The sequence below is a fragment of the Nelumbo nucifera genome, chromosome 1 (assembly GCF_055504915.1).
Source record: "Nelumbo nucifera cultivar China Antique chromosome 1, China Antique-T2T, whole genome shotgun sequence".
Lineage (NCBI taxonomy): Eukaryota > Viridiplantae > Streptophyta > Magnoliopsida > Proteales > Nelumbonaceae > Nelumbo > Nelumbo nucifera.
The window spans coordinates 26994703-27008308 of record NC_142649.1 but is presented as its reverse complement, the minus strand read 5'-3'; the positions used below and the strand labels follow the sequence as shown (position 1 = coordinate 27008308).

The 13606-nt window shown below is 39.7% G+C and overlaps 1 protein-coding gene across 1 annotated transcript; it reads left to right on the top strand.

The window, feature by feature from the left end:
• The first annotated feature begins 549 nt into the window (after positions 1-549).
• Positions 550-984, top strand: LOC104609698 (uncharacterized). The gene has a single exon (XM_010276069.1). The coding sequence runs from the start codon at positions 550-552 to the stop codon at positions 982-984; it is 435 nt and encodes a 144-aa protein (XP_010274371.1).
• The last annotated feature ends 12622 nt before the right edge of the window (positions 985-13606 follow it).

The window sequence follows — 13606 nt, the reverse complement described above, 5'->3', positions numbered from 1 at the left end:
CATTTAACTCCCCACTTCACGTGGGGACAACATCACCTTACTTGCTATTTATTTCTCACAAATAAATAAAGTCAAATATGAAGCCAAAGTAAACAAGAATTTACACTCAGCCTATTTGCACTTCCATCCATTTATGCTAATGCAAATGAAATTTGTACGGCAACCAAATTGAGCCTTGGCTCTGTCTCTTTACAATGCAATTTCACTTGTATTGCAATCAAAAAATGCAATTTATATGAATCGTTTTACATTTTATATATTTGTATTCACACTTATTTGCATCTTTTCCAAACGCAGCCTAAACAAACAAGGTGTTAAGAGATCACTAACAGGACCAATTCTTTGAATTGTTTGAAGATGAATATGTGGGTTCATTGTGGGCAGAGATGTCTTCTCAAAAGTTGTAATAGTTTTCCACCGAATTACTCCCTTTTTCTATCTTGTAGAAAATGACCCAGAGAACCCATTACCCATACACTTTATTTGAGCCCCACCATCACATTCATGAATACTATTAGAGTGGTAGAGCTGCACTTGAGCCTCTAGAACATGGAAGCTCTCCTTTCCCAATTCACTCTCCTCTCAAACCAGGCTTTGGAGGACAAGAACTTCGATCCTTCGACGATCGAAGAGCTTATGAAATTCTTCGAAGTAGAAGCCCACAGATCATGGGCTGCACTGGATGTTGAACAGAAGAATGCAGTTGAAGAAGCTGAAATCTCCATGAGAGAAGCTGAGGACTACCTCAACTTGGTCATGGAGAGGGCCATGGACGACTTCAGGAGCTTTGAAGGGGAGCTGGGTCAGGCAGCAAAGGCTGAACTAGAGAGCCTGGTAAAAGAGGCAAAGGCTGCAAAGAAGAGGGGAAAGTTGATTGAAAGCGCAGCAACAATTGCGTCCAAGAAATACATGGAAGCTGCACTCTCTTCCGCCACTGCTTCAGTGAAATCAGCATTCAAGGGATCCAAGGTTCATCCTTCTTAAGAGCTCTTTCTGTAACTAATTAGAACATCACCTCTAAATAAATCTATTTGTGGTTTTCGTGAAGTTTCTGCTGATGTTTATTTATATATTCTAGAATTTCTGTAATTAATTAAGTAATTGGTTTTTCAGTTTTTTTATTTTTTTGGAAGATTAAGGCTCTGTTTGGTTGCATATAAAATGAAGAAAAATGAACAATTTCCTGAAAGTTATTGCTATTTTTATGGTATTTGATCGCTTGTAAAATGACTGTTGAAAACAAGCATTTCCAAAAAGCAGCACCAACGAAAATGACATTCCCTCCCACTTTCAGCAAGTCATTTTCTAGGCAGAGTTTGGTCCTCTACTCGGGTTGTTTTCTAAATTAAATAAAGAGTCGAGAGAAGTAGGAACATGATTTGTCTTCGAGAAAATCATTCGTTTTGTTCTTCACTTTACATTCAACCAAACAAAGCCTAATCTTCAATAACAAAATAAATTATGGAAATGCCGGTTGGTTCAGCCCAAAAGCATTAAAAAAAAAAAAAACTATTTTCTTGATTTAGCCAAATCACATCTTGAATTACAAATGCAATCACATCGACTAATAGCTATATTTTTAATATTTGAATGGCTAAGGATCATTATCTAGTGTCTTGGGAGGGGTAGATTGGAAAAAGACCTAACCTTCAGCTTTTTCTTGTACAAAGTGGTTGTTCTCAGACTCAAATTAAATTTCATCTTCATTCTTATGAACTTGCAATTTTACCAGTTTACAAAGCAATGACCCAAGTATATATGAACATGGCCGCGGCAAGCCGCAAAGCAGATTGTTTGTTTTGAAGAATTTCAACTACATCAACCTTAAATTAGGGTTTTAGGGCTTTTACGCCTATTAAAAATTTAACAAATTCTCAATCCAACCCAACCCAAATTGCCACTTTACTCCAAAGACCCAGGATAGACAGAACTAACATTGGATGATGGCCATTCAATATGTAAATTTAAAATGATCAAAATGTGGTAGGTGGGTAATTAACTGGTGGGCCTGAAAATGTACCATGTCTTTATAATAGGGGAGAAGAGGTTGCTGTTGTTGTATAGCATGATGACCTACATTCAAATTATTGAGTTCCATGAAACCTGTGGTGGCTGCCCCATTCTGCTTGGACTTTTGAAATATAATATCCAAGATTTTTCTGATTCTCAAACACAATATTTTTTTTCTTTTTCCTTTTAATGGCTATGTTATTGAGTATTTTATCTTTCATCCAAGGTTTTAGGTGGGAATTCTAAATTTTTAAAATTTAAACCTTTTTAGAAACTTCCTCCTTGGTGTAACTTTTTAAAATTTTGGCATTTTACTAGAAATTTTCATTAATACAGTTTAAGTATTTTCTTATTTTTTTTAGTATTTTATATTTATATTATTTAATAATATTCTAAAATTTTAGACCAAGTTCTGAAATATGGGCTGAAATTATTCCACCCAATATGTGGCCTTGATTGAAACTGAATTAGCCAATATCTAAAATCATAAAAGTTAATTGGGCTGGAAAGAAGGAGAAGGGGGCAGAGATCGACAAGAAAACCCCTCAAATTCCGAGATTTTCTCTCTGTTTTATTCACTCGGACGGTACGGTTAACCTCGTCAAAATTACAGTACTGGGCCAATCAGTACCCATCACCGCATTATCTAAGTCCGTGAGGACGAGGACAAAGGCAACCGACACAACTGCCAGAACCCACGTGATATTGAATTGATATGTGGTTTCCCTAGTTGCTTACGAGTAGAACTGTAGACGATCCTTAGGTAAGAATGTGTACTCGTATTCTTTGTACACTGCAGTGACCAGTGAACCAATGATTCTTTTTATGAGGAATTGCTTAAGTGGGTTGGGTTCACTTAATGGGCTCCAAAATCTGGGCAACATTGTATTGATTCTTGGGCCAAATAATAGTAGAGAGAAAAATTATTTGGAAATTCTTTTGTTAAATATATTTTTATGAATAGGGGTGCAATTTTTTTGGTAATGCTAATAGGGGTGCAACTGAATTTAGCTTTAATGGAATAATTCGGGTTAGAATTTGATTAGACTGCATTTGAGTTTAATGGCAATAAGTTTAAATCTCATGCCAAGTTTGATTGGTTTTTTAAAACTCGAATTTGACCAATAAAATATTTATCTCAAAAGCTCACGAGTTTGTATATATAAGCACAAGGTGACATTTTATTTAAGCCACAAAAGCTAGAACGCGTTGCTTCATTTTGGATGAAAAGCTCTCGCCAGCTCGCTGCCTCTCAGCCTCTCCCTCTCTCAATGCTCAGCCGTAGTGCTGTTGATTCTCTGTTACCGCTTCTAGCAAAGAATAAGTTTTCATAGTCACAATCACGAAGAATTCAAATTCAAGATCGATGTAGCACGACCTGCGCTGATCCATGTTTGACTAACAGCTCGGATCGATGTAATTAAAAAGGTCGGTAGGTTGGGTCTGCAAAGCAAACACATGTCAGAGAGCCCAGGGAGGTGACCAGAGCGAGGGAGCTCTGATGGTCAAGTTAGTACTGAGCTGTAAGATCGAGAGAGAGAGAGAGAGAGAGAGCTTATAGCAGAGGGTGAGAGTGAGAGTATGAGATCTAGTGTGAATGTACCATTGGAGAGCGAAGGATCACCCTTATATAAATCCCAAAATCCTATCATAACATGTCCAACATATTCGGGAGTTATGGGCCTCAACCACCAATACTTAGGGGATACTCCTGAACGATCAGCCTGTTAACCAAAATATCCAAAGGTAACCATTGCTAGTGGGCGACGTGGAAGTCGAGTGACTCGAACAGATTGGGGGAGCCATGCCACATAGGTTGGTTTTTAGGTTGGATAGTTCGTCAAGTCATTGGTCATCCGAGTTGAACTGGTAGCTCGAGGCTACTATAGGCCGCTTAGGTTGGATCTACTGACCTGCCTCCAAACGGGGCTTGTAGTGTTTGAATGGCATAAGCCAGTCTGACTTGAAGTATTTCTCCAAGGTCCTACAATGTATGACTCTAAGGTGTCTTGAGATAGTTCTGGGTCACCACATAGCAGTGTGCAATTGGGGGTTTACTGTACCCTTCATCAGTTGCCCTCCACTTCTGAGCCTGAGGTGAACGGCTCAAGTGAAGGAAGTAGGTCATTCGTGTTCAGCTCTTTAAGCACTTTGAGGGCAGTTCCATTAGATTGTGAGTCAGTGTCGGCCCGGTTTGCATGGTCGAGGTTCTCTAATAGGTCAAATGTTGGGCACATGCGGACTTGACGTGAAATTTAGCTATTGTGGATGTCAAAAACATGTTGAACTAAATTTTATGCCTCAAAAGTTGAACCATCATGCCCTTTGGATCTGCATAGTTGAATCAATAACAATCGTTGATGGATCGAGTCTTCCACCTATAAATAATGGAGCGTGGGGGGGTCCATTTCCACTTGCCTTTAGTGAGATCAAAGAGCTCGGCATGGTCAGTGAGATCAAAGAGCTCAGCATGGTCAGTGAGATCAAAGAGCTCAGCATGGTCAGTGAGGTCGGCGAGGTCAGTCAGTTCCTTAGCATCTTTGGGTGAGCCTTCGCCTTTCCTTTCATTTTCTTTTCCTTCTTTAATTATGTTAGGTGGCGAGTCTGAGGGAGAGGGGCAGTGGGCCGTCTATGTCGATGACCCTCCTCAGAACAAGAACAGTGAGGTTCCCATAAAGTAGCCTCGAACTCTCACAGGCAACCCAAGACCAAGTTGGAGTTCAGTTCAGCGGAGTTAACAACTGAGGACATTCTCTAGCTTGTATCTCAGTACAAGATTCCCAACAAGTTTGGCTATTCCCTTCCTCTTGGCTAGTTTCCTTGGGAGCATGAAAAGGAGGAGGTTTATGTCTTCAGTCAGGCACTGAAGGTTGGGCTCAAATTTCCACTTCACCCCTACATAGTCGTGGTCCTTAAGTATTACAACATTTCCCTAGCTCAGCTTCACCTGAACTTAATTAGGACCCTAGTCGGCACCATTTCTTTCTATCATAACTTCGGCTTCCCCTTAATCCTCTAGAACTTTACTAGCCTTTGCCACTTGAAGAAGAACCCTGACAAGAAGTTTAATTTTTACTTGTCTTACTACCTTGGTTGTAAGTTGTTGGGAGACTTCCCTTCCAAAGTGCCAACCTAGAAGATGAAGTATTTCTTTCTTGCTACTAATAGTGGGTGGCCCTTCACCTTGGAGTGGAAGATGACCCTTAAGTTGGTTAGTGAGGTGACCTTGAGTGATCGCCTGCAAGAGAGGGTGAGGATTCCGATCAACAGGAAGTCATAGGTTAGCGAATTTTTAGCTGAGGAGGCATTGATCCGAACTGGGTTGAGTCCTCCTAGAGGTTGCTATACTGTTGAGGGGCAGGTGAGGTCGAAGGATCACCAGACCAGCGGGTTGTTCACATTAGCCTTATTGACTAGGAGACTGAGGTGCCAAGCGACTAGACCTAGCTCAGCAAATAGACTTCCTCGGCCTTGGGCACCAAGTTGACCAAGGTGCCAACCCAAGATGCGAGCATGATTGAAACACTAGCTCTGTGGTTGAGCCTTGACTGATCAGTGGCAATAGCCAATAGGATCCAAGACCCGAGGGTCACGCTTGAGCTAGACCAAGGCATCCTTCTTCTTGATGACAAAAAGAGCTACGACAACGAGTTCACTTTGGTGCTCAACATAAAGCTGATTTGGGTTATCCTCATGATAGGCACATGTTCTAATTTTCTTCAATTGTCGATTTTCTTAACTTGATGTTGAATAGTTTTATAGTAGGACAACAACCTAGCCCAAGACATGCTAGGGAGAGCAAAGGCTTCTTCTCACCTATGAGACACCGTGAGGAAGGATGTGGAAAGCCTCCAAGGTCAACTTGTGGGGGCCCAATGAACATTCAATCCATTGTCAACTATTTAGAGTAGGTGAAGGTGAGGGTAGTCGAGCTACAAGAGAAGCTATTGGAATCCAAGAAGAACGTCGCTGCCCTAACATCCAAGCTGGAGCACAAGGAGGTCGAGCTAGCGGAGCAGAGGTTAAAGTATGGTAAGGACATCCAAGTCAGCAAAGCAAAGGGTGCCAAGGAGTAGCATGTCGCCGATCTATTTCGAAAGGAAAGGAACAAATATGCCACCGACTTGTTGAACAAATAATTTAAACTCTACTACCGGCTCGTTGCCTCTCTCTATCCCAATGTCGACCTGAGCTAGGTAAACGTCTTGGCTCTCACTAAAGAGGTGGCGTAGAAAGTCAATGAGCACTGGGGTAATCCAAACTGGTAGACGATGCTTTTCCAAACGAAGTTTTGGATGTTCCAAGTTATGAAAGTCGTGAGTGGATTGGTTTCCACCCACTTCATGAAGTAATCAACGGCCACGGCAAGAAACTTCCACTAGTCGGTGGTTGGTGGAAACAGTTTAAGGATGTCAATTCTCTACTGAGTGAATGGATAGGGGCTGGTGAGGTATTGTAGGTCGGTTGTCGGCTATGGAGGTACATTGGCGTGGCATTGACAGTGATCACAACATTATACCAATTGGAGGACATCTTCTCTCATGGTGGGCCAATAGTAGCCTTGTTGGAGGGCCTTCTAAGAAAATGATATGCCCCCTAAGTGCTCACTACATAATCCCGCATGTATCTCCTTGAGTGCATGCTTGGCCTTAGTAAGTCAGAGGCACCAGAGGTAAGGGAAAGTGAAGGATCGTCTATAGAGTTGGTTGCCAATGATTGTGTAATGAATTGATTTCCGCTTGATTTTTTGAGCTTCATTTTGGTCGGTCGACAATGTCTCATCCTGTAGGTAGTCCGAGATCAGATCAATCCAGCTCGATTGCATAATCTTTATTAGAGCATCTTCCTCTATCGCCTCCTCAATGATAGGGCGAAGCAGGTAGGGTTGGATTCAAGTCGAGTTGAACCAAATACTTGGCTATTCTAGCTCAGTTTGCTGAAATTGTGTTAGGATCGAGCTCGAGCTCGGCTCGATTTTGACTATAATCCAAGTTTTTTTTCTAAAAAATAAAAATTATACAAATATTTTTTATTTTACATATAAAAAATTAAGAATTATAAAAATTATTTATTATATATATTTATATTTATATGTATATGTATGTATGTATATAATAAAAAATATTTATTTATTATACTAGGCTCACGAGTCTCACGATTCAAGCTTCACTGGGCTCGAGCTTGGCTCGATAAGCATACGAGCCTATATATTAGGCTCAAGCTTGGCTCGAAACTCAATTTAAACTAAGACAAGCCGAGCTCGAATAGCTTGTGAGAAGCTCAGCTTGTGGTCACCCCTAGAAGTAGGTCTTCAATGTGGACAATTCGACTGGTGTTATCCATAGAACTGAACAACCTTAAAAGTGTGTTAGCCTACATGTTTTCACTCCTCAGTATCTGGTGAATGAAAAACAAGTCTAACTATCTAATGAGTTCTCGTACCTTTGCTAGATATTTCGCCATGGATATATCCTAAGCTTCATAATGTCCATTCACCTGATTGACGACAAGCTAGGTGTCACTATAGGTCTCCAAGTCTTTTATGCCAATATCCTTCGCAAGAGATAGACCAACGATCAAGGCCTCATACTCAACTTCATTATTGGATGCCTAGAATTCGAACCTAAGTGCATACTCAAGCTTCCCTTCATCGAGTCCCAATAGGATGAGTCTAGCTCCGCTCTCTTTTTGGTTTGATGAGTCATCTATGTGGAGGATCCAAGGCTCTACTCCCAACCTAGGGGAGGGTTCTACATTGGTGGATGCCTCCAAGCTAGATGACGACTCACCTGATGTAGGGACAATGTGCTGAAAGTGCATTCTGAGATGAAATTTGCTAGAACTTGAGCCTTAATGGCTGGACACAAGTCAAATCAAATGCCATACTCGCTTAGTTCGACGACCCACTTGGTTACTCTTCCCAACACCTCATGCTTTTATAGTATTTGTCACAGGGGCTGGTCGGTGAGTATGGCAATCATGAGAGCCTAAAAGTACAACCTCAATTTACGGGCTAAGATGATAAGTTTGAATGCGAGCTTTTCCACATTGGAGTATCTAGTCTTGGCTACATGTAGGACTCTAGTTACGTAGTAAACGGGTCATTGCACTTTGTTGACTATCTGGACCAATACTAAGCTAATGACCTTGTTGTTGATTGACAAGTACAAGAGGAGTTTGTCTCCAAGCTCAGGCCTTGTTAACAATGGTGGCGAGCTCAGGTAATTCTTGAGTTTGTCGAATGCGAAGTAGCATTCTTTAGTCATTGGAACTCCTTGCACTTTTTAATTACTTGGAAAAAGGGGAGGCACCACCCTACTGACTTAGACATAAAGTGCTTAAGGGCAGCAACTTGGCCAATAATATTTGGACTTCCTTAACAAACCTTGATGATGGCATGTGCAAGACCACCTGGATCTTTTCGGGATTGGCTTCAATGCCATGTCAGGTCACCATGTGACCAAGAAACTTGCCCGACATGACACCGAACACACACTTATTAAGGTTGAGCTTTAACTTAAATTTCCTTAAAATATTAAAGACCTCGATAAGGTCGGAAATAGTTAGAAAAATGACTTTTTGCAACCATGCTATCAATATAAACCTCAATTTTATTTCCAATTAATTTAGAAAATATTTTATTTACAAGCCTATGATAGGTCACCCTAGCATTCTTGAGGCCAAAGGGCATAACCTTATAATAGTACAAGCCAATCTCGGTTACAGATGTGGTATTTTCTTGGTCTGTGAGGTTCATATGGATTTGGTTGTAACCCGAGTAGGCATCCATGAATCTTAACAATTCAAACCCCAAGGTGGCATCTATGAACCGATCTATCTTAAGGAGTAGGAAGTTGTCCTTTGGATAGGCTCTATTTAAGTCTATGTAATCAATGTACATGCGCCACTTCCCATTTGCCTTTTTTACAAGCACCAAATTGGCAATTCAGTCCGAGTACTCTACTTCTCTAATGAAGTTGATGTCAAGGAGCTTCCCAACCTCCTTGTCAATGGTCCTCCACTAATCTGTGGTGGAGTTCCGTTTCCCCTAAAACTCGCCATGAGTTTTCAACATTTCTCTTAAACTCATCATAACTTTTCAAAATGTCTAAAACTCACAAGTCACTAACTTGACGTTAAATATACTCATGAGTGTTAATATATTACCATTTTACCCTTCATAGAAAAATATAAAATACATACATATATATATATTAATGTTTTAACTAAAAAGACATGAAAAAAAAAGGTTCAAAAATATTTTCAAATATAAAATACATAAAAACACAAAAATTACAAAAATATAAAACATTATAGAAATTGCAAATAAAATAAAAATTATTTTTAAATTATAGAAACTATAGAAATTGAAAAAACAAAATCAGAAAATAAAAAATGTAGGAAAACACCAAAAATTATAAAAAAAACATAGAAATAAAAAATAAATAACAAAAAATATAGAAAAATTTATAGATTCTAGAAAATAGAAAAATGTAAAAAACAGAAATTATTAAAAGCATTGGAAATTATAACAAAACACTAAAAATGCAAAAACAAATAAGAAAATTGAAAATTGAAAAGACAAAAAACTTGAAAAATATAAACATTGGATAAAAACATAAATTGAAAATGTACATAAAATGATAGAAATTATATAGAAAAAAGTAATAAATTGTAGAAAACAAGAAAATGATAAATTTTTTTTCAAAAAAATAATTACAAAAAATACATAAAGTGATAAAAATTTATATATATATATATATATATATCAAATAAAAAAGAAATGATCATTTTTTTAAAATAATATATAAATTTTAGAAAAAATAAAGAATTATAGACAAACTAATAAAATGATAAAAATGTTCAGAAAAATCAAACAAATATTAGACATTGCATCCAAGGAATATTGTAATAAATTTTCAAAAAATATTTTGGACAATCAATAAAAATTTACAAAAATAATTTTGCATAAATTTATAAAGCTCTTGATGGAGATTTACATTGTATATTCAAGTTGCAAAAATTTACAATACATTGCAAATATTTCAAAACACTAGAAATCTCGGAAATTTCTTATCATTGTTTTTTTTCCTACACATCTTCAAAACAGAAATATGAGCAAGTGAGAGAGGGATAGTGATGGTCGGACGACAACCTTCAAATAGTAAATCTAAGTGATATAGAATGAGAGGGTGGTGGTGGTGTGGTGCCCATGTAGTATAGATCTGAGCAAGAGAGGGTGGTGTCGTGCCCACCTATTGTAGATCTAAACGAGAGAGGGTGGTGTGGTGGCCACCTATTGTAGAGAGAGAGACTGTGAAGGACCAGATGATCTGAGCAAGATGGTTGGTGCAGCATCTGGAGACATGAGCAGAGAGAGAGAGAGAGAGAGAGTGAGCGGCCAAAAGATCTAAGTGAGATGGTCAGTGCAACATCTGGAGACCCGAATTCAAAAAATATTTTGGACAATCAATAAAAATTTACAAAAATAATTTTGCATAAATTTATAAAGCCCTTGATGGAGATTTACATTGTATGTTCAAGTTGCAAAAATTTACAATACATTGCAAATATTTCAAAACACTAGAAATCTCTGAAATTTCTTATCATTGTTTTTGTTCCTACACATCTTCAAAACATAAATATGAGCAAGTGAGAGAGGGATAGTGATGGTCGGACGACAGCCTTCAAATAGTAAATCTAAGTGATATAGAATGAGAGGGTGGTGGTGGTGTGGTGCTCATGTACTAGAGATCTGAGCAAGAGAGGGTGGTGTGGTGCCCACCTATTGTAGATCTAAACGAGAGAGGGTGGTGTGGTGGCTACCTATTGTAGAGAGAGAGACTGTGAAGGACCAGAAGATCTGAGCAAGATGGTTGGTGTAGCATCTGAAGACATGAGCAGAGAGAGAGAGAGAGAGAGAAGCCGAAAGATCTAAGTGAGATGGTCAGTGCAACATCTGGAGACCCGAACGAAGAGAAAGAGAGAGGGACGGTGCAGAGCTAGAAGTTCTAAGCGACAAAGGCAAAGAGAAGATCAACAAAATGAGAGAGAGAGAGAATTTTGGAGAATAAGTCTAACCCTAAATGATTCTTTTCTCTAATTCACTAGTCAAGGGCAATTTGATCATGAGAATTGTATTTATGTTGATGTGGACAACTTCTATTAGTGAATATTAATAGTGCTTTAACAGAAGGTGGGTTTTGGAAAATAAAAACTCACTGACATGGTGTTCTTTGGACGTTTTGAAAACTCACTACAATTTCCCTTTCCCTTACTTTACAAGTTTGACCAAAGGATTTACATTTAGTTTATGGGTTATCACAAAGGGGTCTATGCTGGGCATATCGGTGGCCAACCAAGCAAAAACATTGGAATTTAAATTTAAAAACCTTAGAAGTTTGGTGCACAAAGGTTCCTCGAGGAGTGACCTGATTTGGACTTTCTTCTCAGGCTCGTTCTCAAATAAAGGAACCGAGATGGCTTCTTTAATGGGCTATCCTAACTCATCGTTGGACTCTTCAAGCAGGTCAAGGTCTAGGTTGACTACCAACTGTTTCTTTGCTTTGCTTTTCAAGGTCACCACATAACACTTACAGGATTCTAGCTAGTCCCCTTGAACTACCTCAACTCCTTGCTCAGTTGGGAATTTCATGGCCAAGTGGTACGTTGATACCATTGCTTGAAGGGTGTGCAAGATTGGGCGGCCAAGAATGGCATTGTAGGGATATAGAGTATCCACAACTAAAAAATCATGATTAAGCCTCTGCCTGTTCGTTGCAGTCCCTTTGAAACTGGTAGGTTTATTTTCCCTATGGGGCGAACTACATCCCCACTAAAACTGACCAAAGACACATTAGTTGGGATTAAGTCTTTTTAGTCTAACTTCATCTTTTCAAAGACTTCTAGGAAAAGGATATCAACCGAACTACCACTATCAACTAAGATGTGTTTTACCTCATAGTTAGCAATGACAAGCTTCACGACCAATGCCTTGTCGTGAGGTGGTCGTGAGGGAAGTGAACTCCTCGTAGGTCATCTTCCATGAATGAGATCACCTCTTTGGTCTTTGGCCTTTTTGGTGGGTTTCTCGTCGTCATGCTGTAATTCTTGGATTGAAGCCTTCTCGATGGATGAGCTACACCTGACAACCATCTACCCCCGATGGCTGCAACATAATTACACCTATGAGATATTCTTCCTGGGGCTCATTCCGTTGGTTCCTCAACTGCTCGAGTGGTTGGTTGTCTTTCTTGATAAACTGCTTTAGGTACTCATGCCTGATCAACTCCTTAATCTCATTCTTGAGATCCTGGAAATATTTTGTGTTGTCCCCCTTGGCTTGGTGGAAGTGGTAGTATTGGTCTTGGTTCTTGTTATTTAGGTTCCCCTTCATGCATAGTGGCCACTTGAGGTAGTCCATCTTCTTAATTTGCATGACGATCTCTCCCCTCCTAGTATTTAGTGGTGTATAATTATAGTACTTTGTCAAGGGAGTTCGGGAACACTTGGGTGGCAATTTGGAGCATCTAGATGATGACCTTCTTTCTCATCGACCCCACATACTGCTGCCTTCATCACGATCCTCGTCCTAGTTTTTCCTCTTCCTTTCTCCTTGGTCACTCTGCTCCTCGATCGGCTCCTCGATCGACTCCTCTTCGTTCATGTAGTTCTTAGTAGACTTGTTCATGGGTCGGGCCGGGCTTTCACTATGTATTAACAGATTTATCTAAGGCCCGAGCTCGAGCCCGGCCCGACCATCGGGTCTACAACTTGGGCCCGAGCCCGACCCTCATAAAAGGCCGAAGCTCGGGCCTGGGCCCGAGCTTGAAAGTTATCCCATGTTGTTACTACTGCTGAAGTGGTTGAATAGAGAGAGAGAAATTATAAAGAAAAAAAATGTATATATTAAATTATAAATATATATATATATATATATATATTCAATAAATATTGTATTATTTGTATATTTTATATAATATTAAAATACATATTATGTATTTTATAAAATATATGATGCTGAGTCGGGCCGGGCCGGGCTTTTTTGATAAATCCCGAGACCGGCCCGTAACATAGTCGGGCTTACTGTGTTAGGCCCAAGGTTAGGCCCGTGGGTGTAATTACATGACCAAGCCTGACTGGGGTGTGGGCCGGGCCGGGCCGGGCCATCGGGTTACCCGGCCCATGAACAGGTCTAGTTCTCAGCATGGGTGCAAGGTGAGGAAGTCCTTCATGTTGTTTGGGAGTTTTTGGACAAGGAGAATCTGAGGTAGCAATCTTTAACACCATGGATGGTGACAATTACCTGGACAATTGGGTCAAGCCCTCAAACTTGCAAATATTCCAAGTTGAACCTTTAAACATACTCTCGAAGGCTCTCACTGAAGTGTTGGTAAATAGTCATCAGGCTTGTTGTGGTCTTGGTATGTCATTGGTTAGTAGTGAAGTGCATGTTGAAAATCTTGGAAAACTACTTCCAGCTCATGATGGAGTCTTGATGCCAATCCCGAATACCACATCCATGCTATATGGCAGAAAGTGGTCAGGAAAGCCAGGCACATGCTTGCTTCCGAGGCCCTAGGGAGTAGCATAGGGG

What these genes read in the sequence shown, in the direction of transcription:
- LOC104609698 (XM_010276069.1), top strand. Translation starts at nt 550, where the DNA reads ATGGAAGCTCTCCTTTCCCAATTCACTCTCCTCTCAAACCAGGCTTTG.